The sequence below is a fragment of the Centrocercus urophasianus genome, unplaced genomic scaffold (genome assembly GCF_019232065.1).
Source record: "Centrocercus urophasianus isolate 14NV4802_14NV808 unplaced genomic scaffold, USGS_Curo_1.0 seq_19, whole genome shotgun sequence".
In the NCBI taxonomy this organism is placed as follows: Eukaryota; Metazoa; Chordata; class Aves; order Galliformes; family Phasianidae; genus Centrocercus; species Centrocercus urophasianus.
Window position 1 is genome coordinate 8,083,078 of NW_024884744.1, and position 27,839 is coordinate 8,110,916.

At 53.5% G+C, this 27,839-nt stretch overlaps 1 protein-coding gene across 4 annotated transcripts; it reads right to left on the bottom strand.

The window, feature by feature from the left end:
* Window positions 1–1,723: 1,723 nt before the first annotated feature.
* Window positions 1,724–27,439, bottom strand: DVL3 (dishevelled segment polarity protein 3). 4 transcript variants are annotated; one of them, XM_042820364.1, is made up of 16 exons: window positions 27,242–27,439; window positions 11,875–11,944; window positions 8,614–8,735; window positions 8,105–8,211; window positions 7,418–7,553; window positions 7,068–7,161; window positions 6,590–6,659; window positions 6,161–6,300; window positions 5,887–5,963; window positions 5,322–5,434; window positions 4,954–5,004; window positions 4,686–4,835; window positions 3,753–3,884; window positions 3,343–3,510; window positions 2,556–2,768; window positions 1,724–2,275 (listed from the first exon to the last, which is right to left on the bottom strand). In XM_042820364.1, the coding sequence occupies exons 1-16, from the start codon at window positions 27,406–27,408 to the stop codon at window positions 1,851–1,853; spliced, it is 2,235 nt and encodes a 744-aa protein (XP_042676298.1). In that variant the 5' UTR covers window positions 27,409–27,439; the 3' UTR covers window positions 1,724–1,850. The 4 variants fall into 4 exon arrangements, with proteins under 4 accessions (XP_042676298.1, XP_042676300.1, XP_042676299.1 ...); XM_042820365.1 differs by having other exon boundaries at window positions 1,725–2,275; window positions 5,367–5,434; XM_042820366.1 differs by lacking the exon at window positions 4,954–5,004.
* Between the last annotated feature and the right edge of the window lie 400 nt (window positions 27,440–27,839).

Sequence of the window (27,839 nt, forward strand, 5' to 3'; positions counted from 1 at the left end):
CAGATAGCCGTTAGGCCTGTGCGTGGGGCTGTAGGACGGTGAAGGGGAGACCGCCCTCCACCCTGCGGGCCTGAAGCCCCGCTGGTTCTCACTGCCCTCTATGGGGCTGGCACCCATGCACGGGCACCCACAGACCACCAGGCCCAAGCCTGCTTCCAGCCCAATGGAGAACGGCCTGAGCACCCCTACCCAGAGGGATGTGGCTGCAGAGTGAGGGGCAGAAAGGAGAGCGAGAAGGAGGAGGCTGGTACAAAACAAAACACAAGGCAGCAGTCCAATAAAACTATGTTTATAAATAAAAACAAGGAGATTGGTTCTGTTCTTATAAAACCCAGGGGGCAGGGCAGGGTGAGGCAAGGCAGCGAGCAGGACCGGGGGGTGCAGGGGGCAGTGCCATCACACTGCGTCCCATGGGCACGGGGACAGGCGTGAGGGTGCGGGGGGGAACATGGGGCAGGAGGGCACAATTCAGAGCCTAGGAGCAAAATACATTTCATCTCTGGAGTATAAAAGAACCGCAAACAGAAAGAGTGAAGGAGATGACGGGAGGGCACTGAGGGTGCAGGCAGCCATGGCCACACTCCTCCTTCCCACAACCCAGCAGGAGCGGAGAGGAGCGGCTCTGAGCATCCATGAGAGAAGGAAGAAGGATGAGGAGGGTTGGAGCAACTGTGTAGCCCAGCAGAGCTGCAGCCCCTGCCCACAAAGCTCACATCCCTCCCAGGCATCATACACAGGGAATGGAGCAGGGTAAGGCCAGCGCTGTCCCTCTCTGCAGACAAACACAGGGGACCTCTGTGTTCCCCCAGGTGTGCCTTCCCTCACTCATTGGCTGCATTCTCAGCTCTCAATGAGGTCCGACTGCTGCATGGCAAAGCAATGGTGGTGCCACAGCTGCCCCAAGGACCGCCCCTGCAAGTGACTGGGGGCAAAGAGCAGGGCAGAGGCCCCCTGTAGGCTTCTTCAGGTCAAGCGAGCACTCGCCCCCTGGCCCCATGTCCCACAAGTCCCATAAGGCAGGGAGCACGGCCCCAGTGCCAAGGACAGGGCAGGGGGAAGGACGGCTCTGCCCCAGGCAAGCCTGGCCCAAGGCTGGGGCACAAAGGGGAAGCAAAGGGCAGCATCTCCCCATTCCCCACAGGCACTGAAGCCCTGGAACATTCAAGCATTGGCTGAAAGGCAACTACAAAGGGATTTAAAATTCATGTAAGGCTGGGCCCGGCTCCCTTCTCAGGGCATCTTCCGCTAGGGGGAGAAAAGCAGCCATCTTCAGCGCCATGCGCGCCCAGCGCCCTTGGAGCTCCGTGTCCTCCTGTCGGGCCACGCCACGCTCCAGCTCTCCCCCCTGTGGGCGGCAGGCTCAGAGAAAGTCAAACACCCCGTAATTCTTTGCTGCTTGATAGAAGAAACACAAAAGGGTGAAAAGAAAGAAGAGATGTTTAGGGCGGAAGGAGTGAGGCAGCAGCGACACACGGGCAAGCAGCACAGGGTGCTGGGATGGATGCGGATTAATGGGGTTAGAGAGGATGGCAGGAGGGAATTACCATCAGGAGGGAATAACCATCAGCAATACATGAGTCTGGTGGCGGGATGGGCTGGTGGTACGCAGCAGGCCTGCCAGGACTGTCCACCCCACTTAAGGAGGGATTAGAATCAAGGTTTAGTTCCATTTATTTTTTTTTCCCTTTTTTTTTTTTTTTTTTTTATTTTTAAAAACAAAAAAAAAAAAAAAAAAAAAAAAAAAAAAAAATCCCAAAAAACAAGGAGTGAAGCCAGGGCTGGTCCTAGGAGACAAACCATGGGGATGGAGGGGGAAAGGAGGGGCAGCAGACAGACAGGGGACGGGCGCTTCACATTACATCCACAAAGAACTCACTGGGGTTGCCCATGGCCATTCGGAAGGACTGTCTACTGGCTGTCAGTTCGGGGGGCACAGAGGCCAGGTCACGGCCCGGTGGCGCCCCAGGGGGCCCCATGGCTGACGGCGGTGGAGGCATCAGCAACATGGGGGGGCTGAAGAGAGGGGGGAGGCCGGGCGGGCCGTATGACTGCTGGCTGTGGTGGCTGCGGATGCTGTGAGCCAGAGAGTGCTGGCTACGCTGGCTGTGCTGGCTGGCAGGCACCGAGCGCTCGCTGGCCGCACGCTCACGCCGCATGCTGCTCCTCGTGGTGTGGTCTGACTCGCTCCCGCTGCCGCCGGACTTGGACTCCCCGGTCTTCTCTCTCTCCTTCCTCCTCTCGCTGCCACTGCGATTGGAACCACTGCTCCGGCTCCCTGCAAAGTACACATGGCGACGTTAGGAATCGGCGGGGACAAGCCAGGAAGAAAGGATGCTCCTCTATCCAAGAGAGGATTTGAGCACAATGCAGCACTGCCATCTGTCTGCACACTCCATGCTCTCAGTCTCTCAATGCTGAGTCACATAACCCTTCTGGACTGCACCAAAATTAAGGCTTTTATACTTGCTTCCCCCAAACATAAGGTGCTGCCTAAAGGAGCAGCCTTCTCCTGCTGCATCTGCCCACACAGGCACATTTTGATATTTTCCACTCACCTTCACTGTGCTGGCTGCCTGCACTGCCCCCTCCGTAGCTGTAGCTTGGGTCAGGGAAGCCGGGATGGGGGTTGTATGGGTGAGGTGGTGGATACTGATATGGGAAAGCCATGGGCCAGGGTGCAGCTCCTGGGTGTGGGAGCGGAGCCAAAGTGTCCTGATCTGAAGCACCACTGGAGCCATCATGATCGTGAAGGGACAGGTTAGCCATGTCTGCAAGAAACAGAGAAGAGAGGCTAAGCCAAATGGAAAGACAGCCGCATGTGATGCTGAAGCTCTATGTCCACCCTCACAGGTGATAATGATGGGGCACGAAAGGGGATTAAAGAGCTCAGCACTCTCCCTGCCATGAAATACAAGTATTTGCGCTTCCTGGCTGGAAAACAGTTTGATCAAAACCAAATTGCCACATCAGAAAGGACCACATCATAGCTATCTTCTACCTCACCAATTAACTCCCCCTACCTGTCTCATTTAAGTAGATCTCAGCTGTCTGAGCACCAGCCCTTTCCAACCCTGGCAATACAGGGCCTTGAAATAGAGTAGGAAAAGACTAAGATTATGGAGGTGAAATGATCACAAAGCACGTGACACTGTCAATGCTGCCTCCAACCTCACAAACAAATTGAGCTATTCTTCATCCCACCCTACCAGAGTCTGCAGAACAAGGAGCTCAGTCTGGTGGTAATAACTGTAGGTGTGCACTCATGTTGTTAGCAGAGCCCTGCAGGGCTTTGTCCCCCTTCATCTCTTCCCTCCCACCCAGGCCAAAAGTCAAGTGTCATACTTCCGCAGAGGTCCCCGAAGATATAATAGCACTGTTCAGAGAAGGTGATCTTGTTCACGGTGTGTCGGATGTAGCCAGCTTTCAGCAGATTGCTGGCATATTTGCGGGACTCACGGCGGTCCGTAAAGCCTTCCACGTGGTGATACAGCCAGTCCACCACATCCGAACCTGCCACCAAACATCAGAGTTAAATACGAGAAAGAGGAAGACAGTGGCCCTTGAAGCAGTGGGCCATAAAGTTGGTTAAAAGCATAAAAAAGGGACTTCACAGCCAACGGTTCAACCTGTGACAATGGCTTTGTTAAGTCAGTTTACACTGAAGAGATGCTCCCTTCATTCATGTTTTCTTGGGAGACAGACCACCCACCCCCCATCTCCCTGCCTCTGCTGGAAGCAGCACAGTCTCTTACCAATGAAGGCATTGGGGATGGTGATCTTCAGCCACATGCGATCACGCACCTCCAAGCCTGACTCTGGTGAAGCCATGGCTTTGACAATGGTGGCCATGTCACTGTGGATGGACAGGTGAAAGTCATCGAGGCCTGTGACAAAGGGAAGGGAAGCAGAGATGAGGAAAGACAGAAAAGACAACAGGGCCAAATGGAAGAATCACACACATGGAAGGAATGGGCCAGGGAACAATACATCATAGACAGCACTGTGGTGCACAGCAACATAACCCCCTTCCAGTTTTCACATGTTATCCTTCACAAATCAGTCATTTCTTAACGTGCAGAAAAAGTCTCCTTCCTTCCAGCCAGTCCCAAGCAGCTAAGATCAGCTAAGATCCCAAGCAACTGCCAACAGAGCCTAGCATGGGAATTCACTGCTCCTCATAAACTTAAACTTCTGTCTTTTTGGCCCAGATGAGCTCTTTAGACTCCTGCTTCAGGGCTCTGCAGACCAGAATTACCCAAAAATCTTGAGAAAGCAACCAAACCAGCCATGTATTCTGCAGGTCCCTCCCACACTACAAGACTGTCCTGCCCTATTTGCCCTCTGGGAGGGCCTTGCTCCAGTGACAAGGTTAACCCCTCAGGCCTCACACTGCCAGGTGGAAGGCCCCAAATGCTCTTCTGTGCTTCTGCCACAGCTCCTGGATTGCATCCATGATCTTCTACTCTCCTTAAGCAGAAGACTGAAGAACGTGGTTTAAATTCACCCAGCCAGATCTCCCATTGATCCAAGCACCTCCCTGATGAGAGCCATCTCCCACCCCCTTCCTTGGCAGCGCAGACCGTGCCCAGCCCAGCTGTCCCCAGGCAGATGTATTGCTCCCCTCAGAGCACAGTGAAGGTGTGGAAGCTGTGCAGCGGGAGGAGCACGGAGGCACAAGGACTTACGTTCAGTCTCTGGGATGGAGCTGGTGATGGAGGAGCTGGTGGAAGTGATTGTGCTCATGGATGGACTCATACCGTACGCTGGGTAGGTGCCAGTCATCGCTGCCGTGTGAGACACCCAGGCTGCTGGGTCAATGGGCCGGATAGGCTCACCTGCAGCAAAGAAGTCAGTTAGCAACTATAAGAAATTATCTCCTTATTCATTCAACCTCACGGGAGGGACAGGGACTCAGCACAGCCCATTCCATCCCCAGTATCTGCCGGGACTCACCCGGATCGGAGCATGGAGAGTCTGGCCCAGCCCAGATCCGCTGGGGAGCAACTGGGAGAGAAAGAAGAGAGGGAGGGTCAGCAGGAGAGGTGCAGAGGGAGAGATCCCCCTATGGCTCAGGGAGGGGTTTCTCTTTCCTCTGGCGCTCCAAGCAAGTGACCTCCCTGACCCAGTGAAACGCGTCCCCAGCGTGATGTGGGAATGAGGGCTGGGCCTGTGGGCATTTTGGACTGGGAAATGCATAGCAGCCTCCCTACAGGAGAGCTGAAACCCCATCAAAACCCAATTCAGTGTCATATGGAGCCACACACACACACACAGGAGGAACAAGACAACAACCAAGTAAGTGCTTAAGGCAGGGCTCTCACATGAGCTGGGCACCAGCGTTAAGGGTGAGTCAGCTATCCACTTACTCCTGGGTAACGAGAAGCAGCCCCGGGGGCTGGGGTCCCAGCACTTGGCCACCGTCAGGGTGATGGGCCTGCAGCAAAAAAGGCATAAGTTAGAACAAGAGCCTGGTGGCACAAACCTCTGTGTGATCCATGGCATTTGCTGTATGCTGGCTCTCTACTGACAGAGAGAAATTGCCAGCTCAGTGCCCTTGCTTCCTTCCCTCCCTCCCGCTCCCTCCACTTTGGCTACAGGTTTCCTTAACAGCACGGACAGAACAACATGGCAGCAATAATCCCACTGCTAGTCAGCCAAAGCAAAAAGACAACACAGTATACCCAGAAAAAGGGACACACACCACCACTGTGATGGCTCCAATTCCTGCTCTGGGCATGAAAACCCAGAAAGCAAAGCAACACCCAAATCTTAAGTTCTGAGTTCCTGCCAATCTGCTGGCAGAGGTGGCTGGAAGATGTGATTCACACACCCCAAGCACACACTGTGCATCTGCTCATGGATGTGAGGAGCAACCTGAGTACCTACCCCGGCTTGTGCACAATTTCCCTCAGCACCCGCACAGCATCATCATTGCTCATGTTCTCAAAGTTGATGTCATTCACCTGCAAACAACACAAAGGGGTGAATGTCAGAGATGTGACCAGAGGCTGAGCTCGTCACTCTGCTCAGCAGTGATTCAGCTTCCCTCTTCCAAGAGCAGCTTCCTGAGTTCAGCTTGCTTAAGTGCACAGGGAGGCTTCTGGGTCTTTTCTTACTACTACTCTAGTCTCAAAGATGGAGGTATGTGGGTGTGAAGTACCTGCAAGAGCATGTCTCCCGGCTCAATCCTGCCATCAGCTGCCACAGCACCGCCCTTCATGATGGAGCCAATGTAAATGCCTCCATCACCACGCTCATTGCTCTGTCCCACAATGGAAATGCCCAGAAAGTTATATTTCTCTGCGGAGATGGAAAAAGAAAGAAGTAAAACACTGTGAAGCAGCAGGCATGAGCAGTCCTAACTTCGGACAAACCACGTGCTAATAGTCACTTCTACCCCTCTCTCCTAAAATCCTGGAATGCAGAAAAACTCTTGAGATACCAAATGCTCCAAGACGTGCTATTTTCCTAAGGAATCCATCCCCTCACACTTACTCCTGCGTGTTCTCTTTGCCCCCTTCCCAGTTCCCTCTCCACCACCCATCTTGCGCTGCAAAGACTGCAAGTTCCAGGCACACCTCCTACTCACCCATGTTTAGCGTGACAGTGATGATGTTCAGGGACATGGTAGAGTCTGTGATGCTGCTGAAGGATGATGACTGCAACATAAAGAAAACACGAGATATCACCTGGTGCCTCGCTACCATTCCCAGACCCCACTCCATTCACCTGTACTCCTTTCATGCCCCCACGACACCACAATCACAACCCACAACCCCAGCCTCATGCTGATAGCTTTGTAGAGGCAGGGAGCATCAGCCACAGCCCTTACGACCACTCCACTGCCAGGAGGTCTGTGGTCCCACCTCTTTGTGCTACACTGGCTCCACTGAAGGGTTTACAGCACCATATGAAATCTCACTGCTTGCATTCAACCTGCTCAAGGCGGTGCCCAAAGCAAATGCAGCTGAATCCCTGATCAGCCCCAAAGAACTAAGAGAAGAGATCCAGTAGGCAGCCCACTTTGCCCTGCATTACCCTCCCCAGGACAGCCAGCCCCTGCGTACCCGCTCAATGCGTGGAGCCTTCTGTTTCCGCCTGCGTCGCTTGTGCCTCCTCATTAGACGGGAAGCACTGCTTTGCTCTGTCGAACTGCTAAACCTAGAGGCAAAAGTATGAGTCAGCTCTTCTGCTGCTGGCATGATGGCACTGGCAGCAAGAGTCACAGAAAAGGGTATGTGGAGAAGAGCATGTATGTGGGAGACAGACAACAGCACAGGGACTTGCTGGTCAAGTCAAGACAGCAGCAGGTCTGTGCAAGGACACTGGCACCCAGGATTACTATGCCCTGCAGTGGCATCTCAGTGCTGAGAGGTGGTTGGAAGCCCGTGTTCTGCCAGGACCTAATTTCTCGTACCTGCTGGTGGAGTCATCTTCATCTGAATCGAAGAAGCTGGTGGTCTCCAGCTCACTGCTCATGAGCGTGGAGGAGCTCTCGTACCCGCCCAGGTCTCGGCGCCGCTCTCCCTTCACTGTCCCGTTCACTCTGGGTGCTATGAAACAATGAGACTCAGCATGCTTAGGACAAGAACAGGGAAACAGCCCCATCCCCTCTGAAGGGCTCATGGCAACATTCTCAAAATGAATCCTCCTCAAAATCCCATCTAGTACAGGCCAGCTCTGAGCACACACAAGGACCAGGTTCATTCACTGTGGGATACCTCTTCCACTGCACTAGAGAATGAGGAAAAAGCTGATGGGCCACTAAGAACAAGGCTACTAAAATTGCATAAAACCACTGCAGCTGGTTCTTCGGTAGACTATGGACCAGCACAAAGTGACAAGGCTACAGCACAGTCTGCTTTTCAACTCAGGAGTGAGGTACTGCTGTCTCTCTATTGCTTCTGGAGCACTTCTTACAGGAGATGTCTCTTTTACCCAAAAGATTTTATCACCAAGCTCCGATGCAACACGGCTATTGCTTCAGACCACTGAATAGCCCTTCTGTGCTGAGAAAGTCCTAAATAACAGACAGACCCACCCCATATATGCAGCTGGTGCCCCCGGCTATGCCCAGCAAAGCTCCTGCCATGTTAGCACTCACCATGCTCGGGTCCATCTTTCCGACGAGGTCGTTCCCTTTGTGACGACACCACTGAGTCTGTCTCTGTCTCATTGTCCAAGTTTTCCCGACTGCCCCCAGTATTAGGGCTGCAATGAAATAAAGGGACAAATAGGTCCAGAAATAGCCCAAGAAGGCTCTCTCTACCACTTAGTATAAGCCTGTACTCATCAACTGTTTCCCTCCTCAGATGGGCAGGAGCAGAGGTAGTGGAGAGCAATCACAGCACATCTAGGAGTAAAGGGCAAGGGACTGTGGGAGGATGTCAGCTCTTTCCCAACTTCCCTGCACTACTTTCAGCCTGCCTTTGCTTACTGAATAACACAGCCCCACTTTGAATCTGCTCCCAGTCCCACCATCCTGCCCTATGGCTGGCTGTGATTCCTGCCCATTTGGATAGGAGTGTCCCAAATCTTGCTCTTCCCACCTTGACTTACAGCAAAGCCACCACAGGTCCCTCAGAAACCAGTACAGGTGTCCAGGTAACTTACTGGAAAGAGGGGGGCCTAGAGTCTCCAATTCCTCCCGTGCGTTCCATGGAGGGCGGCAGCTCTGTTTGGTTATCGGCACAGACCGACCCAGCATCTGAATGGGAACCCTCTGCAGATACCAGCTGGAGGGATGAGAGACAGAGGATGAAATGGCTGAGGGAGCAGGAGAACACTTGCAAGAGCAGCCAAACAAGCAGGCTAAAAGCCTGTCTGGCCCAGGATCGGGTATGGAATAGGCCAAGCATGTAGCAATGTTCCCCTCAACACCCTCCCAGACACTGGCTATTTGTGTCTCATGAATTCCTGACCCAGCAGGGTAGCCTGGATGGCCAGCTTAGAGACTGACATCACCTTCACACTCACACTGCACAGTTTTTAAGCTCAGGTAACCTTAACACATACCCTGCAGCAAAGAGTGGATTCCCCTTAGTTATTCTTATGTCAGAAGAAGGCAGCTACCAGTCACTCCTTCCCTCTGTTTTAACCAGCCTCTACAGCTTGGCCTTCAGGCTGTGGGACCCAGAAGGAGTTTCACATCCCCCACTAATGGGAGGTGGGGGTACCAGAGCTCAGGGATGAGGTGTCAGAATTTCTGCACTTTCCCTAGACAGAGTCAAAACCCAGGAACTATTCATACTAACTATGCTTTGAGGCAGTCCAAGCACAGCTACTGCTCTGCCTCTGGATCTAAGATAAATCACCAATTTCAGGGCTCAGGGAATGAGATGGAGCTTCTCCTGGGGAATGACATCGCCAATGGGTGAGAAATCAAATGAAATCAATGAGCCCAGCTGAGCTCAAAGGAAAGTGGTTTCCTCAAAATCATTCCCTATGCAGGTTTGCCCTCTCCCCACCTCCGAGCTGCACTGTGCTGGGTTAATTCCAACTGGGCAGGAAAGCAACAAATAGCCTTCTCCTTGCAAGATACATTCTGGGACCTTCAAAGCAGAGATGAGAGAGGATCCAGGGAATGAGTTCCTGGCGCAAGGATAAAGCTTGCCAGCAAGGGAAGATCAATTTCCATCTTTAAGAGCTTTCCAACACCTCTTCTTTCTTGTATTTGTGTGCACCATGATGTTCCCTGCACAGCAGAGGCAAGCAGTGGGATGACTCTCTACCAGTACTGGGGGGCAGCAGGGCTCTGCACCCTGATCTGCTCCTGTCTGGTTCAGGACAGAAGGATCATCAAATCAGCTGGAAGGGAACTGACAGCTGCTACCTGAACTGTAACACTCAGTGCAAATCATCCCTCTGAGGACTTGGGATGTCATGACAAAGACCCCGCAGCACATCATCAGAGCAGGGAGAGAACAGTCTGCTGCCAGGGAGGCACTGGGAACAAAGAAAGGGATGCCAAGACAGAGCACCCCGAAAACCCTCAGCCAAGGGAGCAGACAGGGCAGAGAACACCCTGGTGTGCCAGAAGCTGCAGAGCCCGTCCTACAGGCCCCGGGACAAGCCCAACAGCTCCTGCCCTCACAAGTGTCTAACCAGCTCTTCTCTCACACCCAGCTCACCCTCCCTGCCTCCAGCATGCCCCAGGCACACACCCAGAGCCCAGCTCTGCTCCTGGCCCCTTCTTATCTTCCCAGGACACATCCCACTGCCTGAGGGCTGCATCCCTGCTCCGGCTGCCACCTCCTGGAAGCACATGGGAGAAGAGATGCTACAAGTGGTCAACACTGCCTAGGGAAAACTGATAGTGTTCTGTGCTTGAAGGCCTTGAGTCAAGACCAGGCAAATAAATGCGGACAGAAGGAGCCAGATGCAGGCAGCTGTCAAACAGCACTGAGGGGGTGTTTGGGAGCAGGGGGAATGCTGCTGCCTTACTCCTGAGGCTGGGATTTCCTGCAGGGAAGGTACTGAAAACCACCCTACACTTTTCCTGCCTCCTTCGCTGTCAGGAAATATTCACTCAGATCCCAGTCCCTATCTTTTCTTCTAGCTAAAATTAGTACCAAGTTCCTAAAATAGCCTCATTCCAGTCTGTCTAGCACAAGCAGCAAAGCAAATGCTCTCCCAGTTCCAAACCACTCAGTGAGACTCAATAAGGAGAGAAAAAGTCTTCATCAGATGTGCACAGAGGTCTCCAAGATCACTATTACCCTCTGTGCAGGAGTGCTGGTGGAGGTGCTGACCCCGGGCACCATGCCTACACACAGCCAACATTTCAGAGGCTGCAGCAGCACAGCATTCCAGCAAGATGAGAGCTCATGCTAATGCTCCATGGGCAGCTGAGACCCATCAGTCCCCTTGAGAGCCACTGCAAGGAAAGCCTGCGGCTGCACAGAGATATGAAGCACAACAAAAGGCACAACGGGTTAAAAAAAAACAAACATAAGCGATGGAAAGGGCTCAGAGCCTCTGGGTTACCCTGGCAGGGCACGTGAAAACAAAAGGCCGCTGGAAATGGAGGAGTGGGGCGATGTCTGGGGCTTGGGCAGCCACTAGAGGGAGGGCAGCACAGCCTAGCTGCTCTGTGTGGGAGCCTTAGCCCCCTGTCCTGCAGCTTGCAGGCAGCTCAGCACTCCTTGGTGCCACCACCATGCCTCGCTAGTTGATGCAGGTATAAGAATTTAGGTCTTATCCAGCCCGATTTGCAAGAGCCTGGATATCTTCCACTGTTAATGGACTATTTGTCAGCACCTGGGTCTTTGTTCTATTTCTGGAGTGGATTCACGCAACCCAATCAGCACAAACTGCAGCTCAGCAGAGGGGAAAAAGGGATGATGACCTGTGGAGACCAAATACCCTCTTCCCCCCTGCAAACAGAGGGTCCCCCGTGGGGCACAGGCAGGCATGCGGACAGGGGGCAGAGCATGTGCATGGCACGGCACGAGAAGCTTGTTCTGCAGCTGCCCAGGCAGTACCTTTAGTCTTCAGGGCAGCCCAATCCAGTCGGCTTCACCAGCACTAGAGTCACTTAAGCCCTTTGTCACCGGAGCAGGACTTTCCTTGGAAAGCTGACCCTGCCATAGGGGCACATGGGTTACAGGCTGGGACCACCACCTCTGCCAAGCAGCCCTTACAGCCAGCTCTTGGCAGAGGTATCCCACATCTTGCCTGGCACAGGAGACCCAGCACCACACAGCGCAGCCTCCAGCAGAGAGTCTGGAGCACAGTAATCCAGTTATCAGCTTCATGAGCAGTTAGCACTTCGACAGTACAGAGCAGTCCCCATGATTTAGTTGGTGCTATGCAATCAAATGGTGGCTTTCATAGAGAGAAGGCAGCAGCAAGATAATGAAGGGACATGCTTACCCACGACACCACCCGGCCATTGAAACAGGGAAGCTTGGCATTGTCATCTGAGATTTCCTCTTTCACCACCCTGTGAAGGAGAGCAGACTGTTAGAATGGGACCCAGATCCCCAGGGAAAAGGTGACCTTCCTTGTGGGGAGCATGCAGCCAACAGCCCAGGCTTTGGGAGGGGACAGAGAGGGGCTGTGTGATCCCCTCTGTGTCACAGCCACCACAGCCAGGCTGGAGGGGAGAAGACCAAGGCAGAACAGACTCCCTTTGGGTACATCCAGCTGTCTTGCTCTGGATTCAGTTAAAAAAAAAAAAAAAAAGTAAAACAAAACAAACTAATAAAAAAAAAAACCCACCCAGATACATATTTCCGCTTACTTCTCAAGAAATGCATAATTTAAACCTCTTTTAAAAAGATCTGAAATCATCACAACCTGTGCCAGAATCATCTAACAGATGAAAGCGAAACACAGGAAACACGCAGCCTCCCAAATGTTACTGTTGCTTTTAAATTACATACACAATATTTCAACATGGCATCAAGCTCTGTAGCTGTGCCGGGATGTCATCTTCCTGCATTACACAAGCAGCTGCACTGCTATCACTCTTCACACTGAAGGAGCACTGATTTCTTTTCCCCCCAACAGTGCAAACATCCGTTTTCTTCTCTGTTAAATATCTCTGGGCACCTAAAGCTTTTCTCCAGTCAGAACCAACTTGTAATATTAGTTAAACATAGTGAATCTATCTTTGATAAATACACTGAGGTGTAGTCATTCCCGCTCATTGCAGGGGAGTTGGACTAGATAGCCTTTAAAGGTCCTTTCTAACTCAAATGATTCGATGATTTAACGGCAAAACAGTCTTCAACAAGCTGATTTCCCTCTATGCTCCATGACAATGAGGACACAAGTGTGGGACAGCCCCCTGGGCACGCAGGCCAACCCTCCCCAGCCCATGCGAGCTGCCTCTCCCTGCTCCCGGTGCGCACGCACCCGGCCTGGCCGCGCTCGCATCCATTCATGCTGTCGCCAGTAGCCTGGAGCCCATCCAATTCCTAGAGAGAGCTCCAAGCAGAGCCAACTTCCAGCACTGCACACTGCGTGCTCAGGGACACAGAGTCTGGTCTGTGGCTGCAGGGACGGGGTGATATATTTGCAGGGTCAAGGTGACCAACCGCTGGGTGCAAACGAACTGTTCCTCTTTCAGCAGGGCAGAACAAGCAGCCTCTGTCTGAGCGCTCAGCGCTCCGTCACCTCACTCCAGCCCCAGACATGCTGGGGTCAGCACTCCCTGCCCACCTCAACAGAGCCCCCCTCTCCCAGCCCCGTTCCTTATTGTCACCACAGCAAGGTGAATTATACACTTCAGATTACACAGAGCAAAAGCTGACAGTGGAGGACAGGGCACAGGGATCTCCCTGCAGCTCTGCTCGTGTCTGTCAATCCTCAAACCAATCCCAGCTATTGAGATGCCGTACTCCAAAACCTGAGCTGCACAGCTGTACTTCTGCCTGTGTTCTCAGCACCGCAGCCGGCCGAGCAGCCTCTGGGGGAGCTGTGCGCGGTGCCACGTCTCTCCTTGGCGGCCATGCGGGGAAACCTCCCCATGAATTGGCCCTGAACTGCAGGGTCTTTTGGGAATCCCCAAAAGGCAAACCCGGGTGGTGTTCCAGCTCTCTCATTTAGGAGCCTGGGGAAAACATCTGCTCCATGCTGATGGCAGAGGGACTGTTTTAATTTTACCATCAGGACAGCCCAATTTGGGATTTTCCCAGGTTTGCAGCCCTGCTGGGGGTGTGTGCAACGCGGCAGGGAGCGAGGGATGGCGAAAGCTCCCTGCTGGAAGGCTGCAGCCCAGGCGAGCCTGTGTCTGACCTCCCCTGGGTGACAAAAGCTTCGCTCCACACCACCGTGCCGTGGACAAACCATGCACTGGGCGCCCGGCCCAGCGTTCCCAAGTGCTCATCTGCATTGAATTTTCCAACAAAGAGACCTGCAGGAGGGAGGGAGGGAAAGAAGGAGGGACAGAAGGAGGCAGGGTGACGGGGAGGCAGGCGGAGTGGGCGGATGATTCAGCCTCCATCCCCAGCGACACGGGGCGGCTGTGCGGGGCCAGGCCGAGGGGGAGGAGAGGACGAGGCTCTGGTTGCTGCAGGAGTTGGGCTCGGGTTTTGCAGAGGAGAGTGGAGCCTGCCAAGGCTGACACAAGCAGCACATCTGCTCCCATGCAGCTGGGGGAAGGGTGAAAAGGGAGGGGAGAAAGCCCAGCTTCGGCCCTCACCCCATCCCCATGCTCTGGATAAAGCCAGCAGATTGTCTCTCCGCTGGCTGGGAAGGTGCCGTGCTCCCAGCTTCCCTCCTGCTCTGCTGGCAGCCAGCAATGAGGACACGGGGACGGGCAGGCAGACGCTGCCTTCTCTGGGGACTCCCAGAGCAGCTCAGGAAATTAGAGGGTATTTTATACCACGCAGTCATGTCCTAGGAATGAAGGGAAGGTGGGGAAAGAGAGAGAGTGAGCACAGGAGAGGAGGAGGCAGTAAAAGCCGTCTCGCAGAGCACTGCGCTAGGAGCCGCGCTGAGGTTACCAGCACACAGCTGCTGAGCTCCATCCAGTCTTCCACCTCCCTCTCTCCCCTCCCTTCGGTGGCCTCCAGCCCAGCCCGGGCTGCGGATGCAAGGCAGTTTCTAGCTGCAGCCAGCGCAGGTCTCTCCTGAGCAGGGCCCGCCAACCACAGTGGGTCTGACGGAGAGCTAAGATGGAGTAGCACCAGCTGACTGCCTGGGGAGAGAAGGAAGCCCGGAGGCACAAACCAAGGCACGGCCAGGAGGGTTTGAGCCTCTGCCTTGCATGCTCAGCAGCAGTCACTGCTCCTCTCCAGCAGCTCTGTCCCCCAGTTTGCCTACCTAAGGGCAGGGTGCTCAGATAACAGCAATCACAGGACCTAGCAGTGATCAGAAAAGCTGCATTTCGGTCAGCACCAAGAAGAGACGTGAGAGAAGGGAACCCCTCACCATGTCAGACAACTCGATGGTGAGGATGAAAAGGAGTTTTGTCACTAGGGGAGGTGCAGGCATTGAGAACACAATTAATTAAGTGCTGACAATTGTACGTTAAAAAGAAGATGTAAAACCAATAGAGCAGAGGAAAAAAGATCTGTTCCTTTGTTTAGCTCAATTATTGAAAGCCCTTCACAGAACAGTGATATTTCTTCCAAGATCATAAAGACAAGAAATTAAATGCTGACATTAATCCCCTCTTGTAACTCCCCAGAAGTGCAGTCTAGGCAGATCGCACCTCTGACCTTGCCAGCCCCCATCTCCTGCAGAACCACAGGAAAAAAAATTAAGTCTGGAGACGTTCCTATCTAATAGCGCAAGCTTCAGACATTTGCACACCAAAAAATGCTATCTCATTTTCAAGTCCTGTAGTACACACACGCCTTAGGGCAGGGATGTCTTGTCTCCAAACGATTGTATAGATTAATGATGCTGAACAGCACAAGGAAACACCTTCATGTGTTAGTATCCAAATGCAAGCATTGCTGAGTTCTGGAGCAAAATCCTCCCTTCTCCAGGATCAAGCACTGGGGCCGTGAGGATGAGCTCTGCAGTCCTATTGCCAGAAGAAAAAATTGGACAGGGCAATTCTCCAACCGAGTTGAGATGTCGGACGGAAACTCTTTGCCTGTTAGGTTGAGCCCAGACACAGCACATGTGCTTCCTGCAGGGATACAATCCCCTCCAGGGCTGCAGGTCCTACCCAGGAATACGTAAGTGGAGCAGTGAGACCTTGGGCTTCACAGCAAGCAGCGTGCATCAAACAGGATTAGAGGATTGGAGGTGTCTGTCTCCATAAGCTGGGGAATTCTTTGGGTCTTCCTCACTGTATTTTTATCTCTTGTACAGGTGTGGTACACTGGGGTGAGAAGGTCTTTCTCTGTAAACAAAGACCAACATTCCCCATTTCAACCCCCCCGACACAGTATTTTCCACTGTGCCTCTATGTCATAGCAGCAGAGGGTAAAAAGGGATTGCAGATGGGTGAGTCTTTGAGCTCCATCAGACCCCCTCCCAGGGAGCTGCTGTTTTCCTCCTGTCAATTAACAGCCCCCGCCCCTTGTGCCAGGACAAAACCCCTCACAGCACTGTCTGTACGTGGGCTCCTGTTCAAAAACACAACACACAGCTCTGCATGGAGCAGGAGAAGCCATCTCTGCTCTCCTTGTAAACACAGGGCAGTTTACAAGGATTCCTCAGACAGCACATCACCTCATTTCAAGCTACTGCCTGCACTCAGGAGCAGGGACATGGTGCCTAAGAGCAAAAACACGTGAACAACTTCTTCCATCTTCAGCCTCCCTCAGCCACACTCCCAAAGCATCCCCATGCGATCCCCTCGATAGTCCGAGCAGTCCCTGCCCCAGTGACATCTGAAATGGCAACTGTTTTCCCCAAGAACTCCTACCAACACACAGTCCACTCTTACAGTCCACTGGACATACACCAGGAAATGCTTGGCTCCAGCAGGACTTGTGCTCACTCACCAGATGGGAGATGACAGGCTTAGTGCTCACCTAGCCCAAAGATTGGAAAAGGAATGGCATTTGAGAACAAGCTGCCTGACCTTGCAGGCCTGCCCTGGAGCACTCCTTATCAAAGAGAAGTTAAAGCCTTGGATTTCAAAGCGAGCCGACAAGCCCCTCCTGCTCTGCCCATCTGGCTGCAACAAGGCCGACAGGACAGCCTTCACTGACCTGGGGGAAGCTGTGTGGGGCTGCAGGAGGCACCTCCACTAATTCATCCTGCCCAGCGAGCTCAAAATCCCAGAAGGACGCTGGGAGCCACCATCAAAGGAAGCATTCTGCAGGGCCCTGAAGCTTGGGTGACACTCTCAGCCCTTTGAATTGGAAATCAGGACAAACGGACCTGCCTGCAGAAGCCCAGCCAGACTCTTCCTTCTGATTTCAGCTCCCCAGGAACTCTAAGAGCTGTCTGCACAGTCCAGCACGAGGGTCACCTACACCCCTTGCTTTGCTCTCAAATGTTGGGTGGGCTGTTCCTCACCTTCCTTGCAGAGAACAGGAGCCCCAGGCTGGGTGCTGGGGCAGGGAATGGTTCAGGGGAAACTCAGCCCGCACCACGAGGAAGGTGGGACTGGGCCTTCCTTCCTATCCTGGCCCTTGGCGGAGGGACGCCAAGTCAGTCCTGCTTTTTCTTAACAGCAGGCAAAGCTCCTGCCAAAAAAGTGCTGCTGCTGTGGAATGTGCTGGGCTAGCAGTACAGCTCATTCCTGGAAAAGCATCAACTCAGTGGGAGAGCAAGGAGAGGAGAAGAGGGGAAAAAAGGGAAGAGGGGGAGGGTGGGAAACAAGGTCTGAACACCCAGACCTCCCCACCTGGAAGGCTGGGAGCTGCCCCCGTGACAACCTGCATGCCAGCCCTCCCTGGTCCCAGGACTCACACAGCAGCCCTGCCCAGCTCCTGGAGCACCTTTCTGCTGGTTAAAGTTGGACTGGGAAGGCACAGACCTCAGCAGACCTCTGTGGGGAACAGCAAGGTTCATTTCTCCTGGTATGCTAACAATTATTTTGTATTTAATAACGCATTTCCCCTAAGAGGTGACAAATCAGCCTCTATTCACGCCCCTCCCTCAAGGGCTGACCAGCTCACACCTACCCTCTCCTGGCACAAACAGCTTTGGGGGTGTCCCAAGGAGACCTGCCCAACCTCCCAGCTGGTGGGAGAAGGCACTGAGAAGAATAATGGATAATGATGCTCCTACTCTGCCTACCCAGTCGGGATACCTGCAGCAACATCTCTGCTGACTGGGTCTACCACACAGACAACCCCTATAAAAACAACAGAGTTAAAGCTCCAAACTTCACATCCTATCACAAGGCTTTTGCCAAATACAACGAAAAAGATTCATGCAAAGAAGAGCCTTTCAAAGCTGTGGCAGATGCACAGTAGCAAAGACAGAACGTTGTTGCTGATCACAGGTTATTGCAGCACCATGAAGAAAAGGCAAGAGGTGACACTACATCCCCGTGGTCATGAAATGCTGAAGGAAGGAGAGAGTGTGAAGGGGCCTGAATGGTCAGAACCACTTCTGACCATCACTAGGTCAGGGACACGCATCCTTTTCTTTCACCTCCAGAACTTGAACAACTTTGGCAAAACACAAAATATTAACTCTCAGGAAGTTGTCAGCAGGCCAGAAAGAACTTGGAAGAAAGCAGAACATAAAAATCACACTTTAAATGCTCAGCCTACTGGTACACGACACCATTTCAAGGCAGAGGAAGGCTGGCTGCTTCACCTGACCTCCTGCCTTTGATGGAAGGAATGGTACAAGTATTCCCTGTACAACCAGAGTGCAACTGGAAAGTACTTAAGCAGCCTTCCATACACATCACCTCTTTTAGCTAATACCAACCACCCTCCCCTGAAGATACAGGGAAGAACAACACGCTGAGCAGAGCAATCTCCTACCAAGCTCCATTTCCCCAGCCAGCCGAGCTCGTCCTGCAGTCAGCACCCAGCAAACAGGCACATTCTGTTCAACTGCTGGAAGGAAAAGATGAGATGCTCCTGTCCCAGTCTAACCAAGCATGTGCTGGCACTCTATCCTCAGCTCAAGATCCAGAAATCGGGTGACAGCTAGTTGTAAAGCAGGAGCCAATCAATTACTGTAAATTGAAAGGAATCTGATTAGCCAAGAAGCAGGGAAAATGCGAGCTGTCTCCACCCTGCTGCTGGTTTATTCTCCGCAGTAGAAATTCCCACTTTTCTTTCTAGTCTTTATGAAAGCCCAGAGGACTCCTCTTGACATTGGATGGATGTTCTGCTGGATAAAGCACTCTCCAGGCAGCCAGGAGATGGTTGTTTGCCAAAGACTCCTCCAAAGGAGCTGCAGAGCATTCCTGGCACAGGATGCAGGGACAATCTGGAAGGAAGGCGTTCCTGCAAGCAGCACAGCTTGTGCCATTCAGCTGCCTGTCTAAGTGATGGCTGGCATTAGTCAGTACTCTGAGCAAGGTGTCACGGACAGAAGTCAGCCTGGAGCCTGCTGGGACTTGCCTCCCCACCAAGAAGCCTCTTCAACAGGAGGAAAGGTTTCCCTGCAATTTAGAAGCAACATACCCCACCTCCGAGGGAAGAAACACAACTCAGAGCTGCTTTTCTCTGACTGCACATTCCCGAGCCTGACCTGACCCTGCTGCACAACACTGCAAACCTTCCCACCTGCCACCCCAACAGCTGCACCGCAGGCTGGAGAGTGGCCAGCGGCCTCCAGGACTCACTGCCACACGTGATGCAAAACACTGCTCTTCCAGAGAATCTCAGAGCCAAGGCTGCCAGCAACCAGGTCCTGCAAGGATGGAGAAGTGTAACAGAAGGCAGCACAATCTGTTTGCAGTTACAAATATCCTGTGAGCTCAGTAACAGCCATTAACTGGTCACTGTACACAGTCACCTTCACCACGCATCATTACTGCAAACAGGGCCATTTCCTGGGTTGGTGGATCTGCTGATAAATCAAGTTACAAGACCTTGGTTTTGAGCTTACTGATTTCTGTGATATTGATACCAGATTTCCACAAAGCACTTCTCCTTCACTCACATGTGAAGTCACCAAAAGCACTCCATGTCAGCCAACAGGGAGCTCGCACAGCCTGCAGGTGACACAAGCAGTCCCCACCTCCAGAAAACACACCTACCACACTGCTCCCTGTACCAGAGCACAGGCACTGACTGCACCAAAGGTAATGCTGTAAGAAGAGACCAAAAGATCTGGAAGCATCCCAGGCTGGCAATACCAGCCCATCCAAGAAGACCGCTGCAGCAGGATCCCAGACTCATGCATGGGGAACATGCAGTGGTTCTGAGCCAGCTTGGCACATGGGACTCAGTACACAGCCCCATATGGATACTACATACCTGTGCAGTACGTACCTGAGCTGCCCCAAGGAAACCCAGCCAGAGCGTACCTTAGGCTGAAGCAGGTGCTGCCTCCTGAACTTCCTCTGTCCCTTCCAGGATCCCTGGGCAGGGAATAACTGGATTTATGTAATCTAAAGAGTTTCATGTCATTCCACAGCTCACTCTGGAAGGAAAATTATCTCACACGAGCCCCTTCAGGTGCATTTACCAGCTCCCTAAGACAACAGGGAGGCCTGTCACAGGGCCATGCAGCTCCTCAGAGCCACAGGAGTCATTAAGAATACATTCAAATGACCCAACGCAGTGCAGTGGCAAAGCTTCCTGCACAGGTTCCCAGCACAGCTCAGCCCCAGCCAGGCCCATGGGCAAGTCTGTATAAATGGCACAAAAATACTGGCTGGGCTGGGCAGGACTGAATGAACTGGGACAACTTGTTAGCTGCATGCAAACAGCAGGATGAAGTTTGCATATCCATCACAGCTTCTGGAAAAGAAAAAAAAAAAGCTTCAGTGTAAGAAGCTGCTGCACCCTGAAGCCAATATAGCAACCAACCATCAGTACAGCAGCCTTCACCCTGCCCAGCCTGCCACCAGGAAATGAGGAGCACCCCAGCCTCCTTTAGCCAAACCCTAAGCTCCAAGGCTATCACAGAAACAGCTGCCAACCACCAGAGGGGCCACGCAGCACACCAGTTCCTCTCTAGACATTGAGGGCAGGTCACAAAACAGAGGAAAGCCTTTCAGCACAGCAGTTGGTGCCAGTTCTTCAGAAGCAAACCTCTCCTTCTCTCACAGCTCCTGTCCTCAGCCAGGACTGGGCTCCCACTGCAGTGATTTGGTCACTGCTTGCTGCATCTTCTTGTCCTCCAGTTCTATCGAGAGCCACGTGCTCTCACGAGAGCCAGGAGATAACCAACAGAATACTCAGTGGGGCAGGGTACCAACCACTGCTTCTGCTGCCTTCAGTGGTCAGCCTGGGGAAACAATGCCTCTGGCACATCTTCAATAAACAACCAATACAGCAACGACAGCCCAACCCTGCCCCGCGATACAGGACTGCACAACAGGAAGGTCAGCATCAGGCATCTCTGCCTGCCAAACCCTCCAGAGAATTTCGACCACTGCCAGATGGGCTCAATGTTATTGCTACCAAAAAAAACCCCAACAAAAGCAGTGATGGAAACAAGTGGTACTGAGAGCTTCAGATCAGAGGCTCAGGAAGATACTTGCACGGCAGCTGTGTGAGATTTCTAGTGCAGCTCTTTGCAGACAGCAGTACTGCACAAAAGCTCACATGCACCCTATACTCCTAGAGCACACAGACAAAGTTAGGGCTCACTCTGCTGTGTAACAGCTGGGACAAACAGTGACACAGCCACGTGGTGCTACATCCCCTCCTGGAAAACCACTGGGGTCACAGGGCAGGCTCCAAACAACAAACAGGGGATGGCTGGAGGAGGAAATCCATAGGAAACACCAGAGAAACACAGCCCTCACTGCTGCCTCATCAGCTGTGCGGTGATGCAAAACTGTGTGACAACATGAAGGCGATTTCCTGCAGGCACAGCTCTCCGTGGGCTTTTACACAAATAACCCAAACCACAACACTGTTGTATCTACTTGGATGCAGCCAAGGGTGGTGGAGCAGCAGTTCATTATGGCAGAGACCCTCAGAATCCAATTTTCTCTGTCAATACTCAGTTCCTTTTTCCCCAAGTTGGCCAAGAACAAAAGTAAGAAACATTTCAATCAAAAACATAACTGAAAACAATACCTCTCCAAGTAAAATGCTGGTTCAATATAACACCATATTTTGGTAGAAATGCATTCAATTAAAGAAAAAAAATCCTGACCAGCTCTGCCTGCAAACAAGTTCAATAGCTGCTGTAAAGCTCCATTGTTTGCGTAGTACAGACAGGGCCTTAGGGAAATTGGTCTGCAGCCCAATTTGGCTAACTTGGCTCTCAGAACACCACCCCTGGGCAGAGAAACCAGGCTGTGACATCCAACGTGGCCTTCACCAGCACAGCCCCAACCACAACAGATGGAACCGGGCACCTCCACCTCCAGAGCCCAGCTGGGTCTGAGCAGGGACAGAAAGAGCAGATCATAACATCACTGAATCGCAGAATGGTTGGGCTGGAAGGGGCCTTAAAGCCCACATCCCCACCCCCTGCTGTGGGCTGGTTGCCCCCAGCAGCTCAAGCTGCCCAGGGCCCATCCAACCTTGCCTTGGGCACCAACAGGGATGGGGCACTTGCAGCTCTGGGCAGCCTGTGCCTCACCACCCTCTGAGTCCTTCTTTCTTAGTGTCTCACCTAAATCTCCCTTCTTTTCAGTTTAAAGCCATTCCCCCTTGTCCCATCACCATCAGACCATGCAAAAAGTCTGTCCTCCTCCTGCTTGTAAGCTCCCCTTACCAGCCCAGGAGACAGAGGCATGGGTTGCATTAACCTCATACAAATGGCCCCAAACCATCTCCAGAAGAGCCTTGCTTATGGGGTCAGAGCCCTTTCCATGAGCAGGCAGGGAACCGTGTTCCTCTGAAGCAGAAAAGAGGAAAACTGCTGTGGCTGCTCATGTATCTTAGTGCTGCTCTACAGCAGCTTCACTGGTCTGATCTCCAGGCTACCTTTCAATCCAAGGAAGGAAACGTGCAGGGTATGAAGCCACCTCCACCCGCTGTGCGCCAGAAGGCAAGTCACTGTGGGCATAGACCTGAGAGCTGAGTCTTTCATAATTCCAAACAGACAGAAGGAGCAGCCAGCACAGGTTCAGGAGGACAGGTCACCCCATCTCCCCCTGAAGTAGCATGGGAATGTTTCTCATCATCTCTGGATCCAGGAGAACACAGGTGTTTTGATGCAGTCTTAAGACCTTTGAAGGGCTCAGGTTCGAATTGCTGTCCCACCATGCACAGAACTGAGGACTGGCTGGGTGCTGAGATGCAATGGCCACAGCGCAGTGGGGCAGTGCTGCTGCTGACAGAAGCACTGAGCATACAGAAGAGCCACGCACAGTTCTGGAGGAGCTTGAGCTCACTTACAGTCTCAGCGCAGACTTCTTGCCATCCCCTCCCTGTGTGATACCCACACTGACATGGAATCACCATGGGAGCATGGGACAGGCAAAGGTCTTCTGCACACAGTAAAGTTTCCAATTCAAAAAAAACAAAGCAAAAATGAAGCAACTCCCCCAGGCTTGCACTACAAAGACCTGGCAGGAAGGCGGGGGCACCGTGCCAGCAGGCTTTGGGACTGACACTGCTTATTGAGCTCAGGATCCCTTCCCCAGCTCCCAACGATTCCAGCCAGAAGGACAGTCGCTCCTGGCATCGATCTCAAAAAAAGATCCTGCAATAAAAATAAATCACTCAGCCCTTCAGTGAGCGTCAATGCGTTTCCCCATGCACATGTGGTGAGGTCGCCAAATACCAACGGCATCTGACCCCTGTGCTGGGAATTCCAGCAGCGCCCGCTTTGTTCTGCCTCCAGAACGCTGCCCTAATCACTGCTTCGTACCCGGCTTCGCAGGGCAGGTGATAATTAAGCAGGTCTGGATTAGACACCGGGCTAGAGATTAGTTCAATACCAATTTCCACTTGACAGCTGAGACCTCAAATCATGGCAGCTCCGAAGCTCAAATTGCAATTGAGTCCTGCAGAGAAGAGGGAGAAGGCAGCAGCGGAGCAGCACCGCCCCACACTGTGCCCCAAAGCTCCAGGTCCTCCCAGCAACGCAGGGCTGAGATCCCCATGCAGGAGGAGTGGCCCTTCAGCTCAGCCTGACCAGGCAGAGAGAAGCAAAGCCATCACAAAGGATGCTTTCCCAAGCGCTTTCTCCACACAGTGGAGAAATTCAGGCTTTCAGACGCTCTGGGGTTTATGGACAAGGAGACAGAACTTAAAGCCACGTACTGAGAACTTACCTGGATGCATAAATCACACTGCTTTAACTGAAACTGCTTTGAAAAGTTTAACTTCAGCGTGCCCCTATGGAAACCCCTTTATTGACAGCACTGAGTAGCATCAGTTACAAGAAAAAAAACAATCCATGGGATATCACCATTCAATCAGCATAAGAATATCTTCAGCTGTAGCAGCCAGCACTCTGAGATCCATACAGACATTCTCTTGCCCACAGAACTCACAGCGTCAGCCACACGATCACTGCAAGAACATCCGCAGCATGGATCAGGAACAAAGAAATCAAACAGCTTCTTCAGAGGTCCCTGAAAGGCTGCGGGTGGAGAACACAGAGCTCACCAGTGGGCAGAGCACGGCACTGCCCTCTCTCCTGCTGACCAGCACACAGATCTTACCTGGAAAGCACAGGATGAAAAGACTTAAACCAGAGAGACAAAACCTTCCTTGTCTGAGCAGGGCAAAGGATACTCTCATATTTCACAGCAAAGCACACGAAGTAGCTCAGGTCCAAGAAGAATACACCACATCTACGCGCTGCTGAGCTTCCACCATCGGTGCTCAGCTCTTCCTGCTGTCTCCAGTTCTTGGATTAGCTAAACATGAAGTCAGCATGGCTATACAAGTGTCCACACCTGAAATCACTGCTCTGCACAGCTGGGCTCAGGCTGTGTTCTCTGTGCTGAGGCAAAGAAGCACTGCAGCTTTCCTACTGCTCTCCCCTCAATTAGATGAATTCTTGTTTCTCCTCTTTCCCACCTGGGCATGGCACCATTCTTAACTCGGGGCTGACCAGGATGAGCCCCTGGCACAGCCACCTGGAAAGCCTCCCATTTCCAAGGAGATGTAAACAATGAAGCTGCTCCATCAATGCCCTGATTCTCAGGGCAAACAAATATTAACAAGATAAACAAAAGAACAAAAAAATCCCACACACCAAGACTGCAGCTGAAACGCTGCCCTGGGAAGGGGCAAGCTGCAGGGAATGCTGGGCTGGAGATGCACAACCTCCAAAGAGGAGGAAGAGGGAGAAACCTATTCAATCTGAGCACCAGAGGTGAGAGGAAACATTGAATTAAGCCCTGCAAGGTCCATTCCAACCAAGCAGCCACGCTGTGATTCCATGAAAGGGGCTGAGGGATGAACGCATGGCCCTGCAATGCCTTTCTTTGGCACACAGCTGCTGAGCACAGCCAGCATTCATCTCTTGCTGGTTTTCACTAATGGCTCCAATATTTACAGGCCAATATGGAGCAGCTGATGTTCCTCCTGCCCTTCTGTCCTGTCTGTCCCTGCAGACCAACTGATTGCTTTCTCCCGGACACCAATTAGCAGGGATCCCAAAATATTTCCAGTGCCTCCTGGGACTCCACAGCATCTTGGAGAAGACAATGCTGCAGCTGGACTGCTCCAACCTTTCTCTGGCTTCCTTGGGCTGTCTGGAAAGGAGGAAAGACCCAAATACCTCTACCCTGATGGGGCAGCCCCGGTGTCACCAGGAGAGGTTTCTGCCCTCCATTCCATGCAGTGCTTTGGCACAATGGGGCACGACCTCACCTACATCCCAACGGATCTCTTCCAGCTGCAGAACCACCTTCACTTCTCAAAGTCACTTCTTCCCAGAGGAACTAGTGAAATCATCCTCATCTCCCACATTCCTGCGCATCTGACCTCACCGGGTCTTCCTGAGCCATTCTTCCTTCTCCCTCCTCGTACCCTATGTGCTTTATCTTCAACTTTCATTAATCCACCATCTGCCTCCTCTCACGGAGCCTTAAAGACACAGAGGAGGATGAAAAGGCACAAGGCAGAACGTTGCTGCCACCAGACCCCTCTTCCCAACTCAAGACACTGCTATTTATTACTAAACTTTGTTTATAGCTGCGCAGACACTCTCCCACCCACATGGCAGTATTTCATTCAAGACAAGTTTGAATTCACTTCAAGAACATTTCAAAGGATCCCCAAGCATTTGTTTACAAACAGCGTGCGCTGAGAATGGAGAATTCACCCACCACTGAGTCATGGTCCCCTCAGAGCCGAGGAGAGACAGCTGTTCCGTAGCACCCAACAGCTGAGGGACAGGAAACCATCGGCCAACAACTGATAGCACAGGGGAGATTTATGGAAAATGAGGGCTGAGGACTTCTATTTGGACGGAGGGAAGGGGGAAGCTGTCGAGGGCTGCAGCTCTCTGCTGGGCCTGGAGGAATGCAGGGAGGCGAAGCGTCCCAGACTGTGGTCATAGGAGTGACTCCAACTTCCAAGCCTCATCTGAAAGCTGGCACCACCCGAGCTAACGGGAACCTGGGCACTGGGATGGCTTGGCTGCAGAGGGGAGAGCACCCCCCTGCTGAGGCAGCCACACGGCTTTCCATCCAAGCCCCAAACAGGCCCAGCCCTGTGTAACTTACAGCAGGAGCCAAAATCGCAGCCCAGGGAGGCATTTTGGCACAGCACGAAGACACTGGGAAGGCTATAAAACTGAAAGCTCTCTGCAGTCCCAGCCTCCATCCGCAAGACCTACTGTAAACACTCAATCTTCAGAGGAGGAAAAAATGCAAAGGGAAGGAGATCACGCAACTCTTTCAAACGGCAAAGCGCTAGGAATGGTGACGGGTCACGTGCTGTGGAGGCCAAGAGAAGCTGTGAAAGGAAGGGAGCTCCACAACAAAGCCAGAGGTGTCACCAAGAAATGAGGACCAAACAAAGGGTCTCACTGAGATCTGATCTCACGGGGCTCCCCAAGTCAGTCAATGACCTCAGGGAGATAGGAGGCAGCAGCTCCACAGCAGATCAGTCAACACAACTGTCCGTGGTAGGACAGACTGCCTCGCATCCAAACAACCACACGTGATGGAAAGAGCAAGGAAGAAACCATGAAAACACAGGTGCTGGAGGAGAGCTGCCCCAACAGGGGACAACAACACAACAAAGCAGGGCTGCTCCCCTCTCCCACACAGACCCTGGACTCCGTGCGTTCACTGGAGTCACTAGAGATTAGAGATGGAGCAGGGGACACCTCGTATGCTTTGCCCAGAGCTGGGCAGCACATGGAGAGCTCTCAATCCCCCTGCACGAAGGCGGGAGACGGCTGGTCCCCTTCCCCATCCCAGAGCCGGGGGAGGGGAGAAGGGACTGCCAAAATGGACGGTGCTCCCCAAAATGGATGGGAGGAGAGCCACGCCGTCCCGGGCAGGGGCCGCGCAGGGAGCGGTGCCCTCGCACCCTCCCCAGGTGCACACAAAGGAAGGTTCCCGGCCTTCGGGGAAAGGAACGGCGACGTTCAGGGGCCGCCACCACCGCTCTCAGCGCGGGGCCGTGGCGGCCAGCCGGGTACCGCGGAGGCCGGGGGGGGCTCCGGGGTACCGCGCCACGCGACGCGAGCGGGGATGCGCACGGCGGGGACTCCGTCGCCCCGTCCCACCGTCCCACCCCCACGCTGCGGGGCGCGGCGGAGCCGGCTGAGCCCCGGCCCCGCGGAGGGCCCGGCCCGGGGCCGCGCTCACCCGAAGTCGTCGTCCATGGACTTGAAGTAGAACTTGTAGTTGGGGCGGTTGAGGAGGCCCTTGAAGTCGCCGAGGGTGACGCGCTCGGCCGGGATCGGCAGCTTCACCAGGTACGGCGTCTCCTGCTCGTCCAGGTGGTAGATGATCTTCGTCTCGGCCGCCGCCATGGCGCCCCTGCCCGGCCGCCGGGCCCACCGCTCCTCCGCCCTCGGCCCGGACCGGCCTGGCCCGAGACCCCCGGCCGCCTCCCGGCCGCCTCCCGCCGCGGTCTCGCTCGGCCCGGCCCAGCCCGGCCCCCTCCCGCTTCGGCCCGGCCCGGCTGCGGCCTGCCCGCGCCTCTCCCCCCTCGCCCCTTGTTCTGCGGGTCCCAGCGCCGCCCGGACGCACCGCGCACGCTCCGATCCCGCGGCCCCGCCCCCCCCCCCCCCCCCCCGCCCCCCCGGGAGCGGAACCGGCGCCCCACGGGGCCGCGCTGCGGGCCGGGACCCCGCGAGCCCCCGGTCGCTTCACGGCGCGGCCCCGTCCCGCGGCGCCCGGCGAAGGATCGGCGCTCCGCGCGCCCCCCCAGGCGCAGAGTCTCCAACCGCCCGCCCCCCTT

Excerpts from the sequence above, each read along its gene's own strand:
- DVL3 (XM_042820364.1), bottom strand. The coding sequence starts at position 27,408 with ATGGCGGCGGCCGAGACGAAGATCATCTACCACCTGGACGAGCAGGAG. Across the intron at positions 4,836-4,953 it reads CTCTCCATGCTCCGATCCGG|GTGAGCCTATCCGGCCCATT; the intron begins GTGAGTCCCGGC and ends TCTTTGCTGCAG. Across the intron at positions 2,769-3,342 it reads CTTCGGGGACCTCTGCGGAA|ACATGGCTAACCTGTCCCTT; the intron begins GTATGACACTTG and ends TGTTTCTTGCAG.